The sequence below is a fragment of the Tyto alba genome, unplaced genomic scaffold (assembly GCF_018691265.1).
Source record: "Tyto alba isolate M040663 unplaced genomic scaffold, T.alba_DEE_v4.0 Super-Scaffold_38, whole genome shotgun sequence".
NCBI lineage: Eukaryota > Metazoa > Chordata > Aves > Strigiformes > Tytonidae > Tyto > Tyto alba.
The window spans coordinates 26,956,699-26,984,510 of NW_024881313.1; the positions used below are offsets into that span (position 1 = coordinate 26,956,699).

At 37.3% G+C, this 27,812-nt stretch overlaps 1 protein-coding gene and 1 long non-coding RNA gene across 10 annotated transcripts in view; both read left to right on the plus strand.

The window, feature by feature from the left end:
- CREM (cAMP responsive element modulator) overlaps window positions 1–13,983 on the plus strand; it is a 33,055-nt gene extending 19,072 nt beyond the window's left edge. For 2 of the 9 annotated variants that reach the window (XM_032982646.2, XM_032982643.2), the window contains 3 exons: window positions 3,241–3,429; window positions 11,003–11,159; window positions 12,862–13,983. In XM_032982646.2, the coding sequence (XP_032838537.1) occupies window positions 3,241–3,429; window positions 11,003–11,159; window positions 12,862–13,006 (491 nt within the window). In that variant the 3' untranslated portion in view covers window positions 13,007–13,983. Of the gene's footprint in view, window positions 1–3,240; window positions 3,430–4,017; window positions 4,063–5,947; window positions 6,520–6,955; window positions 7,310–11,002; window positions 11,160–12,861 lie in introns of those variants that run through there. The other 7 variants (XM_032982645.2, XM_032982647.2, XM_042801787.1 and 4 more) reach the window with 6 other exon arrangements.
- Window positions 13,984–19,504: 5,521 nt separating this feature from the next.
- Window positions 19,505–22,822, plus strand: LOC122154340. The gene is made up of 3 exons (XR_006166232.1): window positions 19,505–20,786; window positions 21,770–21,832; window positions 22,448–22,822. It is a non-coding gene; the product is annotated as an uncharacterized LOC122154340 (long non-coding RNA).
- Window positions 22,823–27,812: the final 4,990 nt, after the last annotated feature.

Below are 27,812 nucleotides of genomic sequence, written 5' to 3' on the forward strand. Positions count from 1 at the left end.
GTGTAGACACAATGAAAGGCAGGTATTTTTCCTTTGATATAATGACAGGAAAATTGCAAAAGAAAGTTGGGGTATTTTTTCCTGAAATGAGAAAAGAGGAATATTGTTAAAATATTGCAGTGGCATACAAGAGAGGATAGAATGGCTCTCTAGTCTTATTCTAGTTACCCTTAGAATTCTTCAGTTACTTTTAATTTATGCAACAGAAGTAATTATTAACTCCAAGAAAGCAGAATTTGCCTATAATATTATCTACCCCTTCAGCATAGAAAATAATTTTGGTTGGGCTCCTAAGCTGCTTTACTTACCTGTTCTGTAAATTACAGACATAAATGTCTGCTTCAAGATGTCCAGCATCTGAAGTGCTCTTTTCTGTGGACTTGTGGTCATGCTAAATTACAGTTATCTGGTATAGAATCTGGCAGATATTCTTGACCAAATGAAATTATTTTCTTCAATTTTTTAATTATATTTTTTGTCTGGCTTAGGTTTAGTTAAAAAAAAAAAGTTTGCAGTTTCAGGGTTTAAAAAGAAGTGCTATAGTGTATGTACTGTGTTCTAGCGATCCTTCAAGCGTTTAGGATTTCGAAAACATTACAAGTTTCGGTTTCTTAATCATAGATTCCTCTATGAAACTGGAGTTGTACATTTACTGACAGTGCCTTGCAGGATGTGATTCTTAATTGAGGATGTTTTAATTTGAACATAGCTATAAATCATAGTGACAAGGAAGTATATAAAAGAATAATGAAATTCACAGTTTTTGTTTTCGTGTTCAATCAAACATTTACTTCTGAAAAATCAAGCAACGGAGAGCATCACCAACAATGTGCTTGAATTAAGAGTCCACAAAAATTTAACTAAATCTCATTTATCATAATTTAACCTTGGCTTTTGCAGAAGCCAAACATAGAAGATTTCTGTTGTATGCTACTTGTTCTTTGAATTAAGTTATAGTCACAGTCTAAAACATGTGCTGTATATTTGAGGTAATTTAACTTGTCAAATAGGTTTTCAGCCATAATAGAGCGTTGCTTCATGATGCAATGTCAGCCTTCATGGGTTCTACTAATTCTGGCTCCAAAACCTTGTTTTGAGTGCTTTGTCTGGAAATGGTTTTTCTTACCCAGTTTATTAGTTCATCACTTTGATTTTTTTTTTTTTTTTTTTTTAAGTTCAACTTTGTAAGTTAAAATAACATACATCTTCTGTTTCACTGAAGTCTGTGTCTTATCTCTAATTCTGGTTAGGAAAAATTGGTAACAAGTGGTAGCAAGGATTGTTGTCTCCTTGTAGTAGAGGGGTTCTTAATTTGGAATTTACCAAAGAGGGCTTGACTGTTGACTTCTAGTCCTTACATGTGTAAGGCACATATCTGCAGCATTTCTGAGCAGCTGTCCTGTCAGCTGCCTGCAATCCTCAGGAACTGCTGTTAGTTAAAACTGGGAACACTGTGTGGGAATGCAGCATCTCCTGTGTTGCTTTCAGTCTGGATATGATGCAGAAGATCACTACATGTATCTATTTTATCTTTGTCTCCCGTCAATATCTCTATTTCTGCTTATTATTATTGTATCTGAGTACTCCTCTCTTCTTGGCCAGTATTGGTTGCATGGCTTCTCTTGTGCAACCATCCAGCAGTTTATGCATTGAGCTTGTACACTGTCCATGGCAATGAAGACTTGTTCTTTCAGTGTCAGTACAACCATATGTGCTGTGCCATTGTTTAAAACAGATATCAGTTGTTACTACAATAGCTGATTCCTTATTTTCTCCACAGTTTTCTCTATTCCTGCATAGGAAAGGCCATTTAGTTGAAAAGATAATTTTGACTATAGGTTGGTGTCTGGATGTCTGGGATGACCATTTTTGAAAGAACTCAATAAGTAAATTTTTCTGAAGAGCAAATATTTTTTTTCTCTTTTTCTGTTAGCAGCAGCAATGGCTGTTCTTTGATTACTTTTTACCAGCCAAAACGGTATGTTGCTATGGTTTCCAAATATCTTTTTTCTCAGAGCTTCTTGGCTTTGTCTTATGGAAGCAGACAGACTGACAGGTATGACCAGCTAGATAAAATGTCTTTCCAAGTTACCTCCATCAACCTGTGTGTTATCTTTCTGTAAGGGGTATGGATAGTTTTGCATAAGGCAGTGTCTTGTATATGAGTGTTGTAGCGTGACCTGACTACAAACCTACCCTGTTGGCTGTAGTTGTCATGTTTGTTATTGAATACTGAAAAAAAATGTCTTTGCCTCACCTGTGATGGTGGTCCAACAGTGCGATAGTTGTTTGTTCAGTTGGAGTGTGTGAATTGACACAACCCCACTGTTGCTTACTTGTGAACATCATGTTGTTCTGTATCAAACAATGCAGGGGAAACAAAAATTGCTATTTATTTTGACATCTAGGGGACTTCTTACAAAGGTATGTAGTGGTAGGACAAGAGGTAGATTTAGATTAGATGTAAGGAAGTGATAGGATGTAGATTTAGATTAGATGTAAGGAAGAAAATCTTCACTGTGAGGGTGGTGAGGCGCTGGCACAGGTTGCCCAGAGAGGAGGTGGCTGTCCCCTCCATGGGAGTGTTCAAAGTCAAGTTGGATGGGGCTTTGAGCAACCTGGTCTAGTGGAAGGTGTCCCTGCCCATGACAGGGGGGTTGGAACTAGATGATTTTTAAGGTCCCTTCCAACCCAAACCATTCTGTGGTTCTATGATATTTCTGCTCGTAACAAAGACAATGCCACATTCAAAAGGAATATAGAATTAATGACTTCTCTAGAGAATTTGATTTTTGTCTAAATACTAATTATGGTAAACAACACTGTGATTTTTTTTTTTTAATGGGGAAATTATATTTGTATTTTTCATATTGCTGATTACATGGGGGAAAACCAACAGCTTTGTTCTGTTTTTCTTTTTACTTAAGTATTGGACTCTTTACAGCTCTGTAGAGCTTGGAAAAACATTGTTGGGCTAGACTTTCTCTCACACTAAGGAAAGAATTGAGAGTGTCAGAAGGCTTGCTCTTCCTTTGTCTAGTTGTCCTGTTTTTTGTTTTGTGGCAGTTGATAAACATTGCCCTTTTTTTTTTTAAATAACTTTTTTACATTAGTGTTTAAAACAGCAATGATTATGAATGGCTAGGAGCTACTATTTTTTATTTTTAAAAGGGAGGTGTGCTTTTTAATGTGTTATATCTCTTTCTATTGCCTAACTCTTCTTTTCCTTTTTGTGTTTAGTTACTATAACTCAGGGTGGTACAATCCAGATTTCTAATCCAGCCTCTGATGGTGTCCATGGACTACAGACATTAACAATGACAAATTCAGGAGCTCCTCAGCCAGGTGCTACCATTGTGCAATATGCAGGACAATCACCTGATGGCACACAACAGTTTTTTGTTCCTGGAAGCCAAGTTGTTGTTCAAGGTATATTTTATTAGTCTACTGCATTTTATTTTTTTCATATAGAACAATTTTTCTTAAAAGGCTTTTTATTTTGTGTTGACACTATTGCACTATTAAATAGAATATTTATGCATAACAAGATGAAAGACAGTCTTAGGAGGAGATTCGGTTTCTCTGCTCAGTAAAGCCACTAGTTCTTTTGGTTAAAAACGTTATGAGGAGTAAATAACAGTACAAAATCAATTTCTGCTTTGAATCCTCTTGTCCAGACTTTGAGAGATATGTTTAATTGCACTAAAGGTGCTGTAACAGATTGAAGTGAGATGCTGAGGGTGCTTCTCTTTTAATATATGAAATAAATTTTGTTTTTTTCAGCAGTTTATCAAGCTTAATAAAACACAAGTTCTGCAGCTCTTTAGCTATTTAGGGCAGAATTTCCTTGCAACTTATGAGTCTTGTAGTTATTAGAAAGGAAATCCTTTACTGAATCTAATTTTCTCACAGAAGAACACTTTGTAGGTCTTATAAAATGCACATATGTGAATTGAACTGTGAATAGTGAATTCTTTAAACTTACTGTAGTTTATGCAGGATTTTTTTTCCTTCCAGTGTTCCCAGCCTTTTGGAAATGCTGAGGGTGATTGAGAACTGAAGGTATTTTGGATTCTTATCAATACCAGGGAAAGTAGGGTTGGGATTTGGGCTATGCTGAGGAAAACCTTTGAAAATGGGGAAGAGATTTCTCTATGGAGACACTAAATTAATGTCTGCCATGGAGGATATAAGGAATTTCTTTTCCCTATTTCTTTTTTTTAAACTGGTACAGAGAAGTAGGGAGGGAGGGCTGTATGAATGCTTTCTTAAGCCAGAACAGCTATCTGAAATAAATAATGAGATGAGCTAGCAAAACTTTAAATATATATTCATGGCGTGGATGAGAGTCATTGACTAAATATAGACACAGATATCTGAGATAGTTGGTGAAGTTCAAGTTGTGATTTTTTTGGTCTGATATGGATGTTTGAAATAAGTTCTGTCTTTAAGTGTCTGTTTCTCTCCCTTAGCTATAAAGCAGCCCAGGATGTAAATAAAGCTCATAGCTTATAGATATCTGAACTTGCTGAGACAATGGTGAATGATACTAAATTCGAATTCTTCCAATTCCTCTGGTTAATTCTTTGCTGAAATCCTTTGTCTTCCCAAGACTTTTCAGAAGCATTTCAAGCTTTAAGACTATAATATGAAAAACCCTTAGACAAAATGTTAGCTTTCATCATGCAGAGACTACTGTTAAAACTTCCCTAAATAGTATTATGAATACATTGTTTGCAAAGCCTTAAGACCCAAATTTGTCTGTCCCTCAAACAAATTTCCCACTCTGGTAATGCATGTTTTCTGAGTATGAATCTAATGTGTTTTCTATGCACGTGCATACACATCCCTTAAACTAGAGGACGTCTCTGTCTCTCCAGTTGACTGGACTATTTTGTATGTGTTGCTTTGATTCTTCAGAGTTTTGGGAGTAGGGATGCCAGGGGAGCAGAGAGAGTAGCTCCTCAGTTGTTTCCTAAAACCTCCCCAATCTGTGAAGGAGCACAGAATTTAGGGATTGCATTTAATATCAGACCTATGTCAGAAAACATCTGTTGCAGATTCTTGCCAATAGCATATGTATTTATATTTTTTCTAAAGTAGTTGTTGATGAATCTCATGTAATAATGGATGGCATCACATAAACCCTGTGCTTGATAATTTCTAATAACCTGTGATGAGGGGAAAAGGATTAGTATAGAAGTGCCAAAGGTGTTGATCCAGCTGAGTGGTATTTCATTTGCTAGAAGTTTACATTTGTAGGCAGAATAAGGGGCAGTTCTGATGACCTGGCAGTTTCCTAATACAGGTTAAGGGGTTTTTGCTAGCTTTAGCAAAAGAAAGTGTTTAATTGTTAGTGAAAATTTATGTATAAAAGTTGTATCAAAGATCATTCTGTTGGAATCTATGTGTGTTTTCATAATATGGTTGGTGATGTAAACAGTGATACTTGAGATCTGTGGCTTGAATTTCTTGTGTGCTTCTGTTCTGATCTTCTGTTCATATGATCCTGAAGTGGTCCTTGCTCCTTTTTTGCATTGATACTTCCATTATTGCTGTCCTTGACATAGTTTCACAGCTGACAAATTACCAGTCTGAATTTCTTTATTACAAAGGCCTTTAGAAGTTTGCTATGCCCTACATACAGTCCAGTGCCTGGACTATTAGTCTGAAACTAATTTCACTTAAATTGATGCAAATTATGAGTAACTCTGTTAGAGCTGAGTTGGGTTTTTTGTTTGTTTGTTTTTTACAAAGTCAGTCAACCAGATCTCTTGGACTTATTTTGAAAAAGGAAGGACCAGGGGAGAGGTAGTCCTTACCCACAGTTACTGTTCTGCCTGTTACAGCATCTGAAATCACTAGCTTTAGGTTGATTTACTTTGGACCTTTCTTCACTCTTTTCTGAAGCTATTAAATGAGTGGGTTGTGGATTCCCCCCCCACCCCAAAGCAAGTAGTTTGAGCTTTTCATTTACCTACTTGTTAGAGCTTATTAAGCTTTCCTGTCTTGCATGTCTCTCTGACAGAGTTCTCTGCCTTTTAGTGGAACTGCTCCAATCAAAACAATTCCGTATCTTTTAATAATGTCCCTATTTTCTATCGTGACTTTATCATTTGGATTAATTAATGAATTCTAGAGCCGCATTTTAATTTCTGCCAATCAATGCTGTGAATTTTCAGGTCTTGCTTTACAGCCAGCTTTGTGATGTTTTCTGTAGCTTTATGAATAATTCAGGGAAAAAGAACAAAGCTAGGCTTATAGAAATATGGAAGAAGAGGGGGGGGGAAAGGTTTACTGAAAAAGGAGTTCTTTGGGTTGCAGTTTCAGTGAGCTGTTCCAGTGACAGAGCATATTAATGACAGTGGTAAGCAAATGACGTCACTGTGATGTCAGTGCTCTTGCTTGTAATCCTGCACATGCTTGCTAGTTTGGAACAGTTCATGCTGAGCTCTGGTAGAGGAACAGGAGAATCGTGTGTGCAGAAGCTGATCATGGCTGTAACAGGAGATGAAACAGGTAAAAATTTTGTTAGTCTTTTACTTTATGTTTTTGGATGTCTAAGCAGTGCATAGTTGCTATTTGTGACCTTTTCTTTTGAACCTGTTGCTATAACTTTCATCTTTCAGAACTGATACAAATAGCTTCTAGTTATATCTAGTCAGTGTAGGATTTCAGGGCAATTTTACTAGTTTCATTTTGGGGGAAAAAATCACGGTTAATGTATGAGTTCTTGCACAGATTGATTCAGATGACTAATCTTTACTATTTGATGCAGGATTTTGATGAAAAATCCACCACTCTGCTTTTAAATTATTTTTTATTGTGGAGATAGTAATATATGTTACTATGCTCATAATTGTTTTTTATTTTGTAAAAATTACACTGCTTTTTTGTTTAACATTAAACACAGATTTGATAGCTAAAATAGGCTTAAACATAGCTGTAAGAAAGGTGTTCATTGTTTCAGTAGTGTAAATAAACCCTATGTTTCCATTATTAAAGAAAATACTGAACGCAAACAAATTTGAGAGCAGTAATTTTAAGTATTGTAACGTCTGCTTGTTTTCTCCTCCACTGTTAAAATGGTCTGTTCCTCAGCTAATTGAGTTCAAAGGGCTGACGTCATTAGATTTCCTGGAATCGTGTTGCAGTAGGGAACTGGAAAAGTTAAACTCCAAACAAGATACGTCAGCTCCAAGTCATGCTGCGATTTAGTCAGTTCCTTTCTGCTTCGTCAATAGCCGCCGGCAGATCTGTGATGTTAACCAGTTCGCAGCCAGTACCTACGTGCTGCTGCTCATTGCTGGTACATATATTGTTTCACTAATCCAAAGATAAGTATCTTCTCCAAGTCGACATTTTGGCTTTTTTTTTTTTTTTATGCTCAAAGGGATAATGATTCATGCCTTGTTTAGCCAGTTTAGGGGTGAAGTTAAAAACCCTTTGATAATCTAGTCCCATCATTATGACTCACAGAAGGGGAGAACAGACTTACTAATACATAGCATGCATCAGGCTTTTTTTCTCCTGGATAGTTATTGAAAGAACTCAAGTGCAGGGATGCTCTCTAGTGTTCAGCAAGTTACTTTTTCCAAGAACTTCCTAATACAAGGGGATCAATTTTATTTATTTATTTATTTATTTATTTATTATTTTCTCAGAGCTTAATTTACAAGGTTAGTTGCACTCTTCCAAATGGAGTTTGGTTTTTAGGTTGGTTTTCTGCTTGTTTGCCTTCCTGTTAATAATCTCCTTTTTGTAAGTCTCAAAGCTTCAGGTTTTCAGTGACTTTTTACTCCCATGCAATTTTAAGGGGGTTGCGGGTGGGGGGAAAGAAAGATGACCTGGGGCAATGTGTTAGGGAAATACACCATCTCCAGGTTTGCCGCTTTATTAACCATCTCAGTCCTATGTCTGGTATGTTAGGAATTACTTTAAGCCTCCATTCAGTTTCATTAGAAACAGCCACAGAGCTTTGTAAGTCTGGATCAAGGTGTGTGGGATTTTTGTCTCAGATGCTGAAATGGAAGGTACCCTTCTCTGCAATATGTAGATACTTTACTAGACTTTAAGCTATGATTTTTTTCCAAGGGTATTTTATCTCTCCTGCTTAAAGCCTGTTTCATCATTCCCAATGTCTTTATCAGGGCAAACAGTATCTTATTGTAACTTCTTGAGATATTATACAAAAAATTATGCAGACTTTGAAGTAGTTGATTTGCAATAATGTATCATAAAGCACATATTACTGCACAGGTACAAGATACTGTACCACCAAAATGGTTATATATTCTTCTTAGGGTGCTGGTAGGTTTGTGAGCGAGCCATGTTAGGCAGGGTCAGACACTACTGGAACCTAGTCATACTATTCATGCAACACGTTGATACTTAAAGTGGTGTTTGCTGATCCCAGCTGAGATAGGGACTTGGTTTTGTTAAGCCATGTTGCAGTTACGTTATCACACTGAGTCCTCTTAACAGCAGCAGTAACTCCTGCTAGCTAACATCTGCTGTGTTAATCAAACAGAGACAACAAAGTTGTTGGTCTTGCCAGGCTGAGGTGACCTGGGTTATGAGTCTTTCCCCATGACTTGATCTACAAAATGGTTCACTTGGATTTCTAATTCATTGTAGCTAATGCAAACTATGATAACATCTCTTTTTTACATAGTGATGATAGAAAAAGGTAGTTCTTACCACAGTGTCTATAAAATGTGTGTAATGTGGCCAGCATAAAGGCGAGCCTGAAGAGTTTCTAAAATTTTATTTTTTTAAATAGTGAGCTGAAATATTGTCCCATTGACATAACTGGGACTACTAAGAGAGGTGGAGAACTTAAAGAAAGGGTTCAGTAATTCTCTTGTAGATGTACAAGACTAGCAAGCCTGGTGTTCATGGTGGCTGCCTGTAGTGCTCACAGGGCTGTCCTGGGCTGATTTCTCTCTCCCTCCCCCATTCCAAGGGGATTATCCAGCCCAGGTCAGTTCACTGGTCCAGTTCATCTTGTAATTCCACAAACACTTTTACCCACAGGACTGAGAAGGGGGGAGGTGCAAAGTGCTTAAGCTGATAATGTTTTCAGGACATGGCTGTGGAATTGTAGTCTAAACACAGCTTGATCCTATTTTTTTGTATTAATTAATGAAGCACCTGCATTAACTTAATAAGAGTAATAGTAGTTTTTTAATTAAATTTAGGTTTTGATTTTTTCCCCCTGTAGCTGACTAATGTCTCTACTGTTCTACCTGTCAGCCTCCCCAAAGATTTTTTTTTGTATAAATTTTTTTTATTCCAAGTTGTCCTGCTTTTGGCTGGGATAGAGTTAATTTTCTTTCTACTAGCTGGTATAGTACTGTATTTTGGATTTAGGATGGAAATAATGTTGAAAACACATGTTTTTGCTGCTGAGCAGTGCTTATTCTAAGTCAAGGGCTTTTCAGCTTCTCATGCCGCCCTGTCAGCGAGTGGGCTGGGGATGCACAAGAAGCTGGGAGGGGACACAGCCAGGACAGCTGATGCCAGCTGGCCAAAGGGACATCCCATACCGTATGGCATCATGCCCAGCATATCAAATAGGGTGAAAGCTGGTCAGGGGGCCACTGCTCAGGAATTGGCTGGCCATCTGTTGGTTGGTGGTAAACAGTTGTTTTTCACTTGCATTCCTTGTTTTTCTTGGGTTTTATTTCACTCCCATTTTGTTATTTTTTCTTGTAACTACAATTATTATTTATTATTACTATTTTTTATTTCAATTATTAAACTGTTCTTATCTCCACCCATGTGTTTTCTAACTTTTACCCTTCCAATTCTCTCCCCCCATCCCAGCAGGGGGGGAGAGTGAGTGAGCAGCTGTGTAGTGCTTAGTTGCCAGTTGGGGTTAAACCATGACACAAGTTAAGTTTTTCCGTTATTTGAATATTGCTTTAAGGAATTAAAGAATAAGTTAAGTGTAACTTAACAGCCCCTGAAATTTCATCTTCTATATTCAATTGCTTTAATGACAAAATTTGAAGTTTTGTTCTGTGATAATATAAAGTATTTATGGAAAGGAATAGGTAAATAATTGCTTATAATTTGAAGAGGGATAGGTTTGTTATTTGTTTGGGGCTTTTTTTGCCTTTTTTTTTTTTTGCCTTTTTTTTCCCCTCTCTGTGAGACAAGACACAAGTACTTAGGACTTTCATAGTATTTTAAAGTTGGGGTACATCATGTAGGAACAAAGTACCTCAGAAATACAGAAATGAGGTGAAACTATCAGAAAGGTATTGGTTCCAAACTGGGGAGAGCTCAAAACTGGCAGGCTCAGGAGCTGAATGAACTTTTGCACTCCGATTTACTGTGTAGCTACACCCCTTCCTGTGCAACCGCCACTACCTCCTTTTGCCCACTAATGCTGCAGCATCCTATTTGTATTCCTCTTGCTCAAGGAACATGCTCCTCTTCATCATGAGCACTTGTCTGTTCATTTTCATTTTGGCAGCAGCAGCTCTCACTGGTTTTCCAGGGGTTGCCAAACTGCTGCTGGAAAGGGAGGAGAGGCAGTAAGGCTGGTACTGTTGCTATCACAGGTAAGGAGGAGAAAGTTGACTTCTGAAGCCTCTGTTAGAGGACAGGGGTAGCATATAAACCTCAGTGGCTGCAACAGCAGGACCATTTTTTTGTGGGATTGTGCAAACAGGAAATAAGTGTGGATGCTCTGACAGTGTTTCTCAAACATCTTTCTCTACGTTGTCTGAAAAAAGCCACGTGGAAGCTTTCACAGGCTTTGGTCTGGCTGGTTAGTAGGGCCATGTGATAGAGCAACTTAAGATAACTTATTCTACAGTGCAGAAAGAAATGCTAGTAAGGTAACAAATATAGTTGTGACATTACAGGCCTGTTAAATATTTAATGTACCAGGGATCCTGGATAACTCATCAACAGCAATCTGTTATTTCCAGAGTGACTTTTGCATAGTTCTTCTTTGCCATAAAGTTTAAAATATGATTCTTCTGTACAGCTGCCACTGGAGACATGCCAGCTTACCAGATTCGAACCCCGACCACTACCTTACCTCAGGGGGTGGTAATGGCAGCCTCACCAGGGACTTTGCATAGCCCTCAGCAACTGGCAGAAGAGGCAACACGCAAGAGAGAGCTGAGACTTATGAAAAATAGGTAAGACTATATAACAATTCATAGTCAGTGTTGCAAGAAAACCCCCGAAACATTCTAATGAAGTTTTCTTCTTAAGGTCATGAGCACTGCCTGTGGTTGACAAAGGGAAGGCAAGAAATTCTGTCAGTCATCCCACATCCTTACAGCATTGAGTATTGGGTGTTAACTTTGGAAAGCTAGAGTTGACCTTATCACCGTGGATTTTTAATTCTAAAATATTATGGGAATTCAGAAATTAGTATTAGTGTTGTCCCTTTCTGATAGTTTTTGAAATGATCTGGAGGTATGCTTACTGTTGAATTTTTTATTCCCCCTGCCCCACCCTACTGACAGTAGAATGACCAGTAAGGGTTTCTTCATTTTGAAACATCCCAGCAAAGAATTGGTTAGGAAAGTATCTGAGGATCTCATTAGCAGTTGTCCATTAATGATGCTGTGAAGAGCACTTATACTAGGATGGAATGATAATTATAGACTTTCCTAAATACTTGGCTACTGGGATAAGTTACTGTTCAGTGCCCCTGTCATTTTGTGAGGCATATTGTGTGAGGTGGCTATATATTTTTTAATTAGTTGGCGTGGACCTGACCATATGCTATAAATGCCAGTCTTTCTCTTTGCATTCTTCTTGCTATTCTCATGGGAATCTATTTTTTTTTTTTTAATGCATAGCAGTTAGATTAATGGAAGAAATAGTCTGCTATGCAGATCTCTGATACATTTAATAGCCACTTGTTTTATTTTAAGCCACTTGATTAAATTCACAGTATTGCTTTGCTCTCATGCCTGTCCTTTATTCTAAATTACTCACAAGGATAGCTGCATTGTTTTGCCTCCTTGTGTTTCTCCTCTCTTCACTTTTAAAATTAGCATCTGTGCTACCTCTCCTAAGCTGCTGGAAAGTTACACACTCACAACTTGGCAATTTATCGTGTTCCAAGACGTTAAAGGAGTAGACTCCCAGTACTCCTAAAATTTCTTCTGGAACTGAATGCTTGATCGGTCACATGCTTCTGAAAATATTACCCAAAGCGTTTAGCTTCAATATAACAGAATTCTGAGCAGAGCTATGAGAATGGCTCCAGACTGCGATTTGCCAGCAACAGAAAAAACCCAGATGCAGGTGGCTGACATGCTCAGCAGTTCTAAAATGCTAATAAATTGTATTTGTTGGGACTTAAATTTTACTGTAGATTGTTACATTTAGGTAAAAAAAAATACAGCAGGTTGTAAGATTGGCATCTAGCTTTTTATCACAGGAGAGTAGTGTTATGCTTGTGTTTTCTGAAAGTAAATTCTTTGGGTTTGATTTTAAGATTTTGACTGCAGAAGATAATCCTCCTGATTAACACACAAAATAGCATGTGACGGGAAGAAGAAATGCTGCTTTCAGTCTTGATGTTTAGTACAAGTCAATACGTTATTGTTTACTCACTGTTTTTCTCAGTTCCTCTGCGTATTAATTCCATCTTTGTATTTGTTGATGCTGAATTTGTTTGAAGTTCTAGTAGTTTTGAATTGTGTTTTAACCATGTTACTGCTTATGGCTGTTATCTGCTGTTCTGTTCATGCAATCCAACAGTTGGTGGTGGTTGTTGTTGTTGTTATTGTGGAACCACATGGATTGAAGGTAATTTCATTTATCCAAGTCTTTGCCATATTGTGGCTGTTCCTGTAGTCATTTGCCTTGTATTGGTTCCAGGGAAGCTGCCAGAGAATGTCGCAGAAAGAAGAAAGAATATGTCAAATGTCTTGAAAATCGTGTGGCTGTGCTTGAAAACCAAAACAAGACTCTCATTGAGGAACTCAAGGCCCTCAAAGATCTTTATTGTCATAAAGCAGAATAACTGTCTTTCATTTGGACCTCGTTTATTACGAACTTTAATCAAGGCATGAGAGGAAGCAATTCTACAGATTGCCATATGAACTTGAGCAAGAGACACTTGAGGCCCTTGTGGAACCCAGTTTTGCTTAGTGTTTTCAGACTGAGTTGGGAGATATTCCAAAATTTGGAATTTTGTCATAGTCTTCATACTCTGCTGAGCTTTCTAATGGCATGCAAATGGCTTTTTTGTTTGCACTTTTTACTTCTGCTTTTTGCAGGGAAGCTGCTAAAGAATGTCGACGTCGGAAGAAAGAATACATAAAATGTCTGGAGAGTCGTGTTGCAGTGCTAGAAGTTCAGAACAAGAAACTTATAGAGGAGCTTGAAACCCTAAAAGATGTTTGCTCTTCCAAAACAGATTAGTAAAAATATTTATTATACTGTGAACTGACTAAAATATGTCCAGTTGCTTTATGAGGCAATACATAGCCAACATGAATTATGGCTTTCTCTTTGTGTCATTTATATTATATTCCAACTCCTAACATTCCCGAAATGCTTTCCTGCTTTTTGTCAATTCATAGCTCTAATTTCAGGTTTTTCATGCTCCTCCCTTCCATCTCCCAAGGAGCCAAATGTTAAAAAAATGTAACAAAGTAAAAAAAATGCATAATTTCTAAGAGCTGTTTCTTTGCCATATATTTACGTACTACTTTTTACATGTTACTGAGTGTCCTGCACATACGGAATATTTTACACGTGTTTTAGATGAATCATAAAGATAATACATCCAGTAATACAAAAAAATCAAACAACCCAAGGTATCTCAGGAAAGAGTTTATAAAAGAATGTTATGATTACATGTATGTACTAGCATACTAGTCTACAGATGATTTTATGGCATATTTTTATATTAGTTGCTTTGTGGAAAAAAGTATTGTATTGCTGTTACTGAGTGCCATGGTTAAAGATAGTTTTTAATAGAACCATGTTGTTTAACCTGTGTAGTGTCTGATTTCCTTTAAACATCTGGTTATTTGAGATGCTTTAAAACTCCTGAGTTGTCCTCTGGAAGAGGACAAAGGAAAAAGCATACCTGAACTCATGACATGATGCTAAGTGTATTGTAAACACCTGAAAGAAGTTGTCTGTTACATGGCTGCTATTTATTTAAATTTCATGTAGTCTGCGGAATATTTGATTTATTAGAGGTTTATGTATCAAAATTCAATTTTGCATTCTGAATACTTCATGGCTTAGATTCTGGACAGTTGTAGACAGTTGCCTATAGCCAAGGGTGATGGTGTAGTTATTTTCACACTTTCTGCAAAGTACTGAGAGGAAGTAAAGGTGACTTAAAGAAGGAAGCTTTCCAACAAACAGTAACTATCTGCTGATTCACAGGGTTCCGGAATAGCCTGTAGGTGAGAGCTGAAGATTTTTTAAAAACCCATGCTTAAACCATATTACAGTTCTGGTAAATGCAGTACATGCCAACTTTCCATTGTGCTTTAAAAGAAAATAGTGCTTATGCAAAATTGCTTCTGGGTATTTCTTTAATTCAGGAATGATCTAATTCTTTGTTGGCCAGTACAGCAGAGTATTCGGGACCTTTGTTGGAACTAGCAGCACCATTGCCTTACTGATGTGGTAAGAAGAAAGGCTTAGTTCCCACTTAATTTGCTTTACTGGGGGGAGTGTGTGTATGTGGAGTAGGGCGAGGGATAGAATCACACCATTACTAAAGTCACTCAAACTTCACTTAGTTAAACTGAATTCACATTTAACCCAGTCTTCACTCTGACACTGTTGGGATGGTGTCTCTGTGTGTGTATTTTTTAAAATTTTTAAAACTAGTTTTCTTTCCTAAATTACTTGAAATACACAGGATAACTTTCTTGAATCTTTTGAAAATCCTACTAAGTGAGATTTTTGTAAGAAGTGGTATTATCTCTCACTTCCTGCAGCCACATCAGTTGATTTTAAAAGGAAACAGGCTGTATTTTGGGTCCACAGGGTCTGCTGTAGGTCTCGAAGGAAAGTGAAGTAAACTTGGAAATATATGTTTCACTTTGAAAATACATCTTAAGTGCTGAAGTCAGCAGAAGTCAAAGGTTCTGCTAAAGTTGGACAGTATAAGTACAGTCTGCAGGTCCACGTTGCAGCCTCTAGACTGCAACAAAAGTGTCTAGGAAATTGTTTGTTGTGGCTCTGGCATTAGAATCTGTTTTCTGTTACAAGTAGGCATTGCTCCTGACTCTCAAGGGATTTGTAAACTTAAGTGGAAAGAAAATTGGGTGTGTGGTGGATGTCTCTCCAGTAAAAGCTTCTTATCTTCCCAAAAGTATCTGGTACTAACCGTAGTTAGAAATTTTCTAGGAGGAATCCATGTCTGTTCCACACCTATGGAGTCTACAGTAATTTCTTTGCCAATACCTTTAAAACATTTTATTAATGTTTATTTTTTTATTTAAATAATTACTTGTGTGTGTGGGGGTGTGCTTTGTTAATAATAGGTGCTAAACTCAAATGCTCTCGGTGTGTGTTTGATCACTCTGGAAGACTCCATTTGATCTGTTTATCTGCACCAGGCAAAAGTATCCTGCTTCAGAAAAGTCAACTATACAAAACCTGACTCATTTAAACTAAGACTAGGGAAAAAAAAGTTTGACATTATTATTTCATTCTCAGTAATTCAGTTTGATATAGCATTACTTTTGATAGAATTAGCAACACACATTTCTGTATTTTAAAGTGAGAATGAGTGAGTTTGGTGAACAAGAACATTTTAAAAGTGTGGTCAGTAAATTAGAACCAAGATATGTCTTTGGTGAATGAAATAACTTATTTGAAAATGAACCAAGTCAGATCTGCAAAAATGCCAAGAATCTGTTGTCAGATTGCTACTGCAAAAATTACTACTTAAAACAATAAATCCAGTTCTGAATTTGTTTGAGAGAGGTACATTGAAAACTTTGTGAGACACCTCCCTGAGATAAAACAAAGATTTGAGGGAAAAGTCAGTGTACCACTGGGATTTGTCAGAGAAATAATACCAAAATACTTATGTGAGATGGGACTGCTAGGGCCTGGCTCTCTGTTCAAGCAGTATATTAGAGGATTAAAGCAATAGATAGCATATATGCTAGGATATGCAAATTAATTTAGGTTATAAAAGAAAATAAATCATATTAAGTCTTCCTTCCATTTATTTTTTTTCTTTAAGTGTCTATATAGCCCCTCGCAGGTATTAGATCAGTTGTGGGACTCATTCTATGTCAGTGACATGTTTTGGAATGTATAGCAACACGGGAATCCAGAGTAGATGCACATGTGCTATGTACAAGAAAAGAATTTTTCTTTTGGCTTACTGTCCGTTAAACTTGCATTTGTGTATGTAAGTCCTGTGCTTGATAGTGCTCCTCTCTAAAGGTAGAAAAAGTGAAAGTGGCTGGAACTATTCATCATTACTTCTTATTTTTCATGGAAGTTGACTGGAATGTAAGTGGGGTCTGAATTCGTAAATGCCAAAGTTCTTGGAAGGTGACACTAACACGTTTTAGGAGCCGTGCTGCCTAACAGTCTGGTGAAAGTGCCTGTACTTGTATAATGGCACCCACATTCTGGATACCAGGCCAAGAAAAGGTCAGTTTATAATGACTGTGTTGAACTTCTTAGGGTAAATCTTAGGGTTTTTATCAAAATCAGTTACTAATCTTTTTCCTGAGGATACATTTTGATGGGAGAGAGGAAACTACTTTCTGTGTTTTGTGATCACTTTTGGTTCATCCAGAGGCCAAACAATCTGCTTGCAAAGAATTACCAAGTCGATCAGACACTGAACTCAAAGTATTTCCTTCATTGACAACGGGTAGGAAAGCTGTCCATTTCAGTTCCTTCACCTCTCATTTTTTGTGTAAATGATAGATCTATCCCTTTTCCTGAAAGAATTATCATCTAGAATTGTACAGTGCAAGTATGCAAATTTATTAATCTTTGTGAAAGGTCTGGGATGTGCCTGTCAATCACATACCAAAGGAAACACAGTATCCGTGGCTGTTGTGTTTCATGTGAGTACGGGGACTTGTCCTCTGTCCCCATTTTACTCTTCAGTTCTCAGCTGAACCAGGCTTTGGGTTCAGTACTCTTTCCAAAGAACTTCTTGACCACAGGTTCAAAAAACACCTTCTGTCTTGTGGCACATGTGTATGGTTGGTTTGAATGCCTTTTCTCACAATATGATGGAGTTTCTACAGAAGAAGAGGATGCTAAGAATGTACAAATAGCAAGTGAAGAGGTGCTCAGTCTTAATTAACTTACTCGATGGCTATGTCACAGTCTCATTTGTCAAGGCTGGGAATGGGTAGCACCTACTTCTCTAATAAAAACATAGCTCTGAGCTTTGGATATCAATATAATTTCCACAGGAATCTGATTCCAATTCAGGTTAGTGAAGCAGAGTGCTTGGTGTGGTACAGGAGAAAGACCTCTTGAACATGGTATTATTCTTAGTACAGAAGCATTAAATTAATCCAAGTTTGTTTATTACAAGAGAATTTGAGCACTGCCCAAGCTTTGATTTATCAGAGCCAGGAATATTGTACAAGAAAAAAAAGGCTGAAATAATTGTGATTTCCTTTCTGTAGGAAAAACACATCCCTATGGTGTGAAACTCTTCTCCCTTGCTGAAACCATGCAACCGTTTGCAAATTTGAGACAGATAGTTAGAGGGTCTGCCTTTACAGGAAGGTGTACACAAGACTGCATGGATTTTTTTTTTTTTTTTTTTTTTCCCAAATAGAATTTAATGTAGCCCAGAGGAAATGGTCTCTTGAAAAATGTCTTCAGCCTCCTAGAGTTGTGGGCGATGAGGGATGTAACAGTCAGCTTCCTCTTAAGGTACAGATTTGAGTCATAGCTGGTTTCTTCCCCCATCTAAATGGAGGGGAGAGCAGAGTTACAAAGAGAAATCTCGAGGCTATCCAGGCAGAGTTGCCTCCTCACTGTCTAAAACAGACTCAGCTGTTGTGACCTGGGAAAAAGGGGATTAAAATAAGTATATTGTGTGAGTACATGTGGGTTTGGTTTCTTTGTTTTTTGGGGGGTTTTTTTGATTGTAAGCTCTGATGGATTTTTCTGTTTCCAAAAGTAATTGTAAATTTTTCTGTCTACACTGACACAGTTTGAAGGACTTCAAGCTCTGTTGTCTCTCACTTCTCCAGGGTTTTCCTTCCATTCTTACCAAACATAATTGCTGGTCTGTATTGTTACACTGAAGACATCAGTGTAATAGCCAAATCCAGTGTGATCTTTCTCTGAATGCAGCATCACTTCAAAGAAAACAAAGGGGTTTGCTCAGCTTCTGGTTTGGATTGACTAATTTTGCCCACAGATTTTTTTCTGTTTTATCCACTTGGTGTTTTGTGCATGGGTGTGTACAGGACGAGAATGTATTGAATGCTGAACTGTTAGCAGCTGATAGAAGTAGCTGCATCTTGGTTGTCAGCACTACTGGATAAAATACTGTTTTATGGCAAGTGGATTTAATTTGGTTGAGATTTGTTTTTTTTTTTTCGTTTCGTTTTTTTTTTTTTTTAAGGCACTATGAGGTCCTGGAGGAGAGATAACAATGATTTCATTATTCTAGGAAAAGTTGTGTTAGTTCAAGTATTTGCTTAATTTAAAAACTGAAGAAAATTAGTTAATTAACTTTTAGGGTAATTTGATAGTATCTCATGCAGACTGGCAGTGGCAGGTAGCAAAAATCAGTTTATTCTTCTGCTGTTTCTAATGACTCTTTTCTAGTCCATTTTCTCAGATTTCTGTTTTTTCCTACTCAGAGAGTAGGAAAAATTCTGGTTGGTTTGTTTGGTTGGATTTTTTGTTTGTTTTTTCTATCTCAGAGAGATAGAGCTTCCTTTTGCAACTTGCTTGTTAGACATAGTTATGAACAGAAGCTATGTATATGCACAAAGTCTCAAAGAGAGAGAGAGTAATGTGAGAGTTGAATGCTGTGTGTAGACTAACAAAAAAAAAACTTAATTGTATTACGTGTGACTTGAATGGAAAAAACAGTGAAGGAAGTGTCTGTTATGGCAACCACTGAGGTTTTTCCTCTCCTTTAATAGCCATATCAGTGGAATCAGGTATGATTAATACATCTTGTGAATGGAATTATAACAATAAAAATGTCGCAATTCAGAAATATGGTTACCTAGCCAAGTAATTGTTTTTGTTTTGTGGTTTCAAAATATAATTTCCAAATAGCCTTGAATGAGGATTTTAATGGTCTCATTTTCATGCTTTTTTTTATTATTTATTTTTTAAAATGTGGTTGTGCTCATACCAGGTAAAAGCTGCAGCACAGTTGTTTAACAAGATCAGTCTGGACCATAGGGGCTTCTTCTTATAAAGTAGTTCTCTTAAAGATTTTGTTTTGTTTTGTTTTGTTTGTTGTTTGTTTGTTGTTTTTTTTTTGTCTTTTTTTTTTTTTTTTAATTTAAATTTCAGCAAGGTATTTATTACATTTCTGGCTTTCACTAATTCTTACAGAAGTGAGAGAATTGCAAACACATTTTTAAGTTAAATGCGTACTGAGATGTTTTGCTTGATGTGAAATCTGTTTCGAAGAACTAAGTTCTCAAACATCCTGGTTGTGTTAACTAAAGCTTTCAGAATGTTGTCAGCTGCCGTACAAACAAGATGATGCTTAAATCCTTACACACCTACCTCTTTACTAGTGAAGTTGTCAAGTTACTTCAAAGATCTGGACATGGGCCTGGATCTGCAGCCTTGTTGACACAAGTGAGCAACCAAAATCTGTTGAGATCTTTGAAGCAGACATTCTTCTGTTTCTCCCATTTGAGGCCTGGCCTCATAAGCTTTTCTGAAGCATGCTTACTAGAAGTGGGCCTAGCATGAAATAGGGCTAGAGAGAAACAGGAAACAAATCCGGATAGAGTGAACAAAGTATTTGAAAGCTGTAGTGTTACAGAGTAACACAAGGTGGGGGCAGAGGGCATGCAGAATTATGAATGTGCATGTTGAAGTTGCTGGAGTTTTTCCGCTTCTGTATTTTTTATGTAAGAATCCTGTTACGCTGTGTAGGTATCAGAGCTCTGCTGTATTGAGCAATTTAAACTCATCTGTAGCTATCTCCCTCATGCTAACAGATCTGTTCCATACTTTCTGTGTCCTTTCTCATAGATGATTTTAATTTTCTAGAAATATTAATCTAATTTCCTGTGAAATGACAGTTAGGCACTCATGCCTCTGCCCAGTTTCCTCTAGTATGGTTTGAACCTAATGGTCAATTTCTATTAAAGCTAATAGATGTGTCAAAGATCTCTCAAAAGTTTATGAAAATAGGTAATTACCAAAGAAGTTGTGGACTTACTAAAGGAAAAGCTACAATGTAAGCTTTGTTGGATATAAGGAAGCTTGGAAGTCTCTTCTGTTAAATTCCAGAGAATTAATTCGCTGTTTGCAGGTGAACCATAGAAAATGAGGTTTCATTAGTTTTATTGCTGACAACTATTTGTATATTTGGGGGAATGTTCAAATTTCTGTGGAACACACCATGTTTATTTAAAAGGACAATATGTTCATAGACCAGGTGTATTTTATTAAAAAGCTTAAATACCTTGCAGATCTAAGATGTTCTGTCTGAACTTCTCTGCCTCTTCACTAAGCCAACAGCAGTTCACTGAAGGGCAATGGAATGAACCCTGATAAAAATACCTGCTGGATGCTGTGCCAGATTTAAACAGTTACTGACAATTTTGCACACTTCAGCTAGACAAGTAAGTTAAAAATACACTGGTTTTGAAATACACTGTTTACAAGAAAAAATAGCCACTGCCTTTACTGTTGCATTGTAGTAGCTTTGAGTAGAGAGTCTGGTAGTTCACTATGTTAAATTTGAAATGTTAGTCATTTCTGACCTTTTGGGTTAAGTTTGAAACAAAAAGATGTGATTTTTTTTTTTCTGGCTGTTTTAGAGTGACACCTTGTGGAATATAAATGTCTACACTTTATTTCCAAACTGCAGTAGATAATTTCTTGTATCTCAGGTGGGGCAGACATGGGACATGGAGTGATCTGTGGCTACTGAGGGTACAAACTCATTATTCCTTCTTTTCATGTGCTAATATGTAGTTAGTAATAAATGGTTTATAATTTGATAGCCGCCTAACAGGAAAAAAAAATATCGACAAATTTTCAAGTTATAGGTTTTTCCTGACTGATAGTCCCATTCGATGAAAGACAAAATGAGAATTATTTAATCTTGATTTATATAAATTATAACAATAATAGTAAAATGTTATCTAAATATTTAAAAAATTATACTATGCCTCAGTAGCAGTATTTGTAGTAGTTACTAGTTCTAAGTCACAAAAATAAAAAAAAATAAAAAATATATTTTGAAACATAACAGTGTGAAGAGAAAATTAAATAATGTAATTTTAATCCAGGTATATGGAAATATAATTTTGGAAATAGAAGGGGGGGAAATAAAAAGTGGGAATATAGAAAACAGGAAAAGGTAACGGCACACTGATGAAGAAAATCCGTTCTTCAGGCTAGATAGATTTCAGTTCTCTAATAAATTGCCCACTTCTGCATTGCCACCATGAATATCTAGTGTTCAACCCCATAGTCAGATCTGCAAGTGGCTGGCTGTATGCACAGATGATGTAGGACTCTGTAATGTAGTGTTTTTCCATAGCTCCTGTGAAGCCTGAACTGAGCACCTGAACAGATTATTTTTTTTTTCTCATTCAAGAGAATTATCCACATACATGAGATGCCATCTCAAGATTTAGAAGAAGGAATGAATTTCCATATGGTAAGTTGATGGGCCTGTTCTATGAAAAATTATAAGATACATGTTTCCAGAATTGTTAAGATATTAATTTAAATATTTATATAATTTAATTAACAGTTATATCAGTTATCATGTAATTTTGAGTCATAAATGTAATGTTAAATTTGTCACAGTTTAAAGCTGTTCTTAAAGTCTGTGTTGCAACTCAGACAGCCTGAAGAGGGTCGGTGTCCACTTTCACTGTAGTGTATGACTGCAAGGCTTATAAAGTTGATTTGCTGTCCCAGCTGTTTTCAGTGTGGCTGGTTTGGCCAACGTTACATCTGGTTGTGTATGTCTTCCCCAGATTGGAGCATTCCTGAGGTTAAAAACGTTATGCTCAAACAACATTTAACATTAGCTCTTGCTGTTTGAGTGGATCCGTTGGTTTCACAGACAAAGCCCTTCTGTTTCCAGTACACACCCTGCGCCCCCCTTTCTAGAATGATAGAAATAAATGCTACATTTCTTTAACCGGTATTTTAGCCCTGGAAATGCTTAAGTCTTCTGCCTGGTCTCCTGCATCTGCCATTAATACCCTGGGGATCAGAAATGGATTTTCCCTAACACAGCTGAGCTCTTCTCTTTTACTAACAGCAGAGGTCTCACTGCCTGACTTGAAAAGGGATGAGGGGAGAGGAGCAAACTCGTGCAAATACTCATTGCAGTGTCTGCAGGCCTCAGGTGAGAGCCATCTCATAGTGGCACAGTTGTACCAGATCTCCTCAATAAATGACTGACAACAGAACCTCTGCTCTCTACTGGACATTTGCCCAAAACCAGATATAAGTGAACTCGAACAAGTTATTCTTATTTCTGCAAGTAACACTTTATATCAGCTCCTTTTAGTTTGTTTTTCAAAGTCTTTTCTGAGTGCTGGCTCTTGTAGCAGAGTTTAAAGCTGCCTCCAGGTAACAATATTCAAGTTTGAATTTTTTCTCTAGAAAGGTTGCCAGCTTCTGCCTTTGGCAATGGAACTTGAAGGGAATGGCTATAGAGATGTCAAAGAGCTTTTTTGAGGTGTACTAGGGTAAAATAAAGGCACATGATCAAATTTGAAGGTAGGAAAAGCTACCTCCCACCAAGAAGGGAACTACCATAAAAAATTATCAAAGCTGTGCTCTGAAGTTTTGTAACAGCCTTTAAATCTGGCCAAAGTGTTTCCTTGCCACTCCTCTGCCCCCTGCAAAGATTTTGAAAATAGAAAATTTCAACTGTACAGCCAGTCCAAAGAGTCTGAAAGAGTCAGTTTACAGCAGATCATGTAAAATATCTGACTTCAATGCTTATCTCTGCTGAAATTCTAAGAAAATAAACCTAATGCTTACATGGGCTTATTATCCACTGCATAAAGACTATATTTAAGACAGAGGAAAACACGATTAACAGTGTTAACATAAACTTAATTTTTGGTTGGGATATGGAGCAATTTTATGTCTGAATTACTCTTGGAAAAATCTTCATATACAGAAAAAATTGACTAGTTTATAAATATTTATGCAATTGCACAAGAGAAATTGTGTATAGATCAAACAGAAAATATGAGTCTATTAGTGCCCCTCATGAATGGACACAATGGTTAAGTATGTGGATCACTTTTTAGAGATTAGTTATCTGGGATCTTGGACAGATGCCCAGTAAAGTGAAAGACAATGGAATTGCTGATATAAAAATAATCCTAATTAAAAAAAAACATTAACTTTGCAGTAATATAGAGAAGTGGTGTAAAAATGGAAGCTTGGTTTTAAAATATGTACTTGATAAGGAAATAAACCTATCAAATGAATAAAAGCACAGTGACTAAATAAATTATAAATGTGACTAAAGATTATATTCCTGATTAATTAATCTGCTTTGAATCTTTGGCAATATAATGCAAGACAAAAATTCAAAAATACAGGGAACGTAGCTAGTACATGACCAGGTAATACTTGGTATGTGACATTTATTTCAAATCAACAGGTTTTGTTTGCTCATGTCAGTTGATAACTGTAGCAGAAAGCCTAGCTGGACCTGCTAGCAGCTTTTCCATGTGAACCAAGAGACACTATACTAAAATTGTCATCTTTTTTTTTTTTTTTTTTTAAGCTACTTATCTAAGCAGAAAAAAAACAAACCCAAACCAAGCAACCAGCTCTTCCCCAACAACAAAAAGCCCCAAGCCCAGGTAGGTACCTGAGGCAAAATGGAGCTTACTGGAACAAACAGAATGGAAAAAATAGTGCCTGCTGTCTTAGCCGAGTATTCACTAGGAGTGGTACGAAATGAGCCTGGAGTGCTATGCCTGGTCCTCCTTCAGCTCTCCATAAGCTGGGTATGTCCAATGATTAGAGAAGCAGAAGTGCCTGAAGAACAGATTGCTTAACATCCAGAACTTGAACTGCAGACTTACTTGTGCCTCATCACCGCAGAGCATCTAGAGGGGGAGAAACATAGAGCAGCCCACATTGGTGGTACCAAAGAGAAGTACAATGGCATTTGTGAACCTGCTGTGGGAAATAGTATTACCTTAAGGGCTGTACAGTAAATTGTTGCATGTCTAAACTCTAGATAGCTTGTCCTGAGTATGGTAACTGGATGTCTCAATGTGCACAAGCTCTATACTATACATGACTACTTACATTAAAATTTGGAAATGTTTATTGGAGTAGACATGGAGATTCCAAGACATCCTAGTTCAGACTACTGAACAGGTTTGTTAATTGCTTGAGGTAATATTTGTCCTATCTAACAATGGTAATCTAAAATCTTGGTATTCTTCTGTAGTCTAATTCTCTATTTCAGTGGGATAGCATGCAGCATTTCCACAGTGCAGTCCATAACTCTCTGAGGATGGATTTATCTGTCCTTGATGAAGCCCCTTTCCTTCCACTGAACATACAAGCAGTTCAGAGAAGATCCAGGAAGAGAGGGCTAACTTTTCAATAGCTGAAGTTAGTCAAGATACACCCAAAACCAAGGTTATAAATTCCTGACTTTTCTCAAGACAGATCAACTTTTACCTTTAAGAAAAAATTCTGAGAGGAACAGCTATGGTAAGGAAGTAGAGTTTGTAATGTCAGAACAATGGTGTACAGACATCAGACCCCAACTGTCATGGCAGTAAAAGACTCTTCCCAAGAGAGGTAAGGTTGAAAGTTCCTGGGCAGAGGAGGAATTGAATACAGGTCCCACACCTCTGGGAGAGTAATCCTGATTCTGTGCCACAGAAGATGCTCCATAAATATCCCAGGTGTGAATTATCTAATTTTAAAGTGTAGCAATAGCTTGGCTGGCTTCATATGTCAAGTTTGATCTGAAAGCATGAGGTAGGTTTTGCAACTTTGAGGCTAACTGAAACCCCTAACGGTATCAGGCCTACGTTCTGGATTCTGGTTAGGTTGAGTATAAGCAGCCCTATAAGGACTGAAAAAATTGTAGCTGTTAACGGGAGCAAAACTGTAGTTGTGTCAGGAGCTTTTAAGATTAAGAACTGAGATATCCAAGTTGATTCATATCCAGTTTTATATAGCAAAACCTTTCTTTAGATCTGACTTTGTTGCAGTATGTTTAGTCAAATATCTTATTGTGTTCTTACTAATTCTTCTACCATGGTGAATGTGGATATAAATACTTTCATAAGTCTAAAGTACAAAGATATCCATGACCATTAAATACTGGATAATGTTAATTATTTTATTTTTCTTTACTCTTCCTTATGAACTAGCATATTTTGCCTTATTTAGCATAACCCATGGCTTAGTAAAAACTAAATTATTTCTGAGTAGTTCTTAACCTTTTGAATGTATTCTAGAAATATTTTATGGATATTTACAGAGTTGAACAATTGCATAAGAATACAAACAGGGCTTAAACTAATGTGTGACTCTGGGACTCTTGGGAATGAGTCAGATGTTCATTTGGAATTCAAAGTACACAATCCCAGGAGAAGATTCTAATGGGTTGTCAAGCTATTATATTAATATGTGTTGGATTTTTGTCAATAATTAATTGTCAGCAATAGTATGTGAATGAGAATTCACTGTTACCTGTGAAATGGTGTCACAGCAAACACTCAAAACTCTTCATAAGGTGTTTGGTTTTGTTTTTGTTTGTTTGTTTGTTTTTTGTTAGGGAGAAAGGTTTAAAATTGAATATGGTACAATGTACAAATTGTATATAGCAGTAAAGTTCCCCAGTCCACATCTCTAATCTAGATAGTTACTGATTTTATTTGGATTCCAGATGTCAGCTTCAATAGTTATGTTATTTAGATGAACAACATCAATTAATAATCAGTGCAGATGTGAAAATGTTTGAAGTTATTTTTGTCTTCATTTGCAGTACCACTTGCCACTGATGCTGGCAGCTTTGATTACTTCTCTGTGCAGACAGAAACCTATTCGTTATCCTGTATTTAAGTGTATGCTTTCAGTCTTACCAGTATGTCACAAAAAAATTTTGACTTAGAGAGTTGAGTTACAGATCTTGCTTCTACCATTCTGTATGCCTGTGGCCTGTTCAGTCCCCTCTGGAACGCAGTGGTTGTCCTGCAGTTTCTGTGTGCTACCTTCTGCACCTCACCGTTCTGTTTACTTACACAGTTTGGCAGACTAGAATTAAATTGATTTGCATTAGTAGGTAGGATAGCAAAGTCTTTTAATTGGTGCTGTCAAATACATATGGATACAGAAATACCAATCAGCTTGTTGAAATTAGACTGTTATGGAAGTTTTTCCTGAAAATGGTAATTTTATTTTGATCCATATAGTTAAATTACATAAATAATAGGGTTCCACATATGTGCAGTAACTGTAGGACTCCAGGATACTCAGTAAGATTGATGGTGGAAGTAACAGCAGTATAGAGTTACAAAACTGAGCTCCTTAGTTGCCAAAGAGATGGGTACGTACACTCGTCCTCCCTCAGAAAATCCCACAGACTCCGAGTTAGTCTCTACTGGCAACCTATCAGCACCTCAATACTTTCTTCAGCAGTGTTCTTCTCTTTATTATGTAAAGGAAATTGGTTAGTGACAAAGGCAGCTGCCTCCTGCTATGGCTGGCTAAAGATACTTGATTTGTGATGGGATACTATTTCATCTCTTTTCTTTTAAAAAAAAATTAAATACCCCCTCCCCCCCAAAAAAAAAACAGAAAAAAAGCCCAACCAAACAAACAAAAAAAAAAACACACAAGAAGCCCCAAACCAAGCATACAACTCCAGTGAAGACTTCTGACCTGACAGCCAAACAGTATGAAACCCCAGAATGGATACAACAACATTAAGCTTCCATTGGCTGATTTTGACCTGAAGAGAACAGCTGGTGTGATGAAGATGCCATCTGGTTTATGGTTTTTCATAAAAATTAAGTCTGAAAAGTATAAAATGAGGTGAATAGGGTACCCTTTACTTGGAAACATGCTTGATACTGTGAATGCTTGTTGTGGTTTAGGCCTGGTTGGCAGCCAACCACAATGCAGCACCTCTCTCTCCCTTCCCCTCCGGCAGTGAGAAGGGACAGAGAGCCAGGCTTGGGGTTCAAGATAGGACTGGGATGGGGAAAAATCCCCCTTTTATGATCACGAGCAAAAGGCAGACTCATTAGGGGAAGAAAAAAAGAACATACATTTATTACAGACACTAACAACACATAACAGAGTAGGATAGTGAGAAGCACTGCCACATCTTGAGAACACCTTCCACCCACCCCTCCCTTCTTCCCGGGCTCAGCTCTGCTCCCGATATCTCTACCTCCTCCCCCAGTGGCGCAGGGGCAGGGAATGGGGGGTGCAGTCAGCTCTGCCACTTCCTTCATCTTCGGTGAGGGGAGTGTCCAAAACTTGTTCCTCCTGCTCCATCGTGGTCCCCCTCTCACAGGAGACAGTCCTCCACAAACTTTCTCTGACTTGAATTCCTCCCATGGGCCGCAGCGTTCCCCACACTGCTCCGTCATGGGTCACTAACTTCCTCTGACTGGATT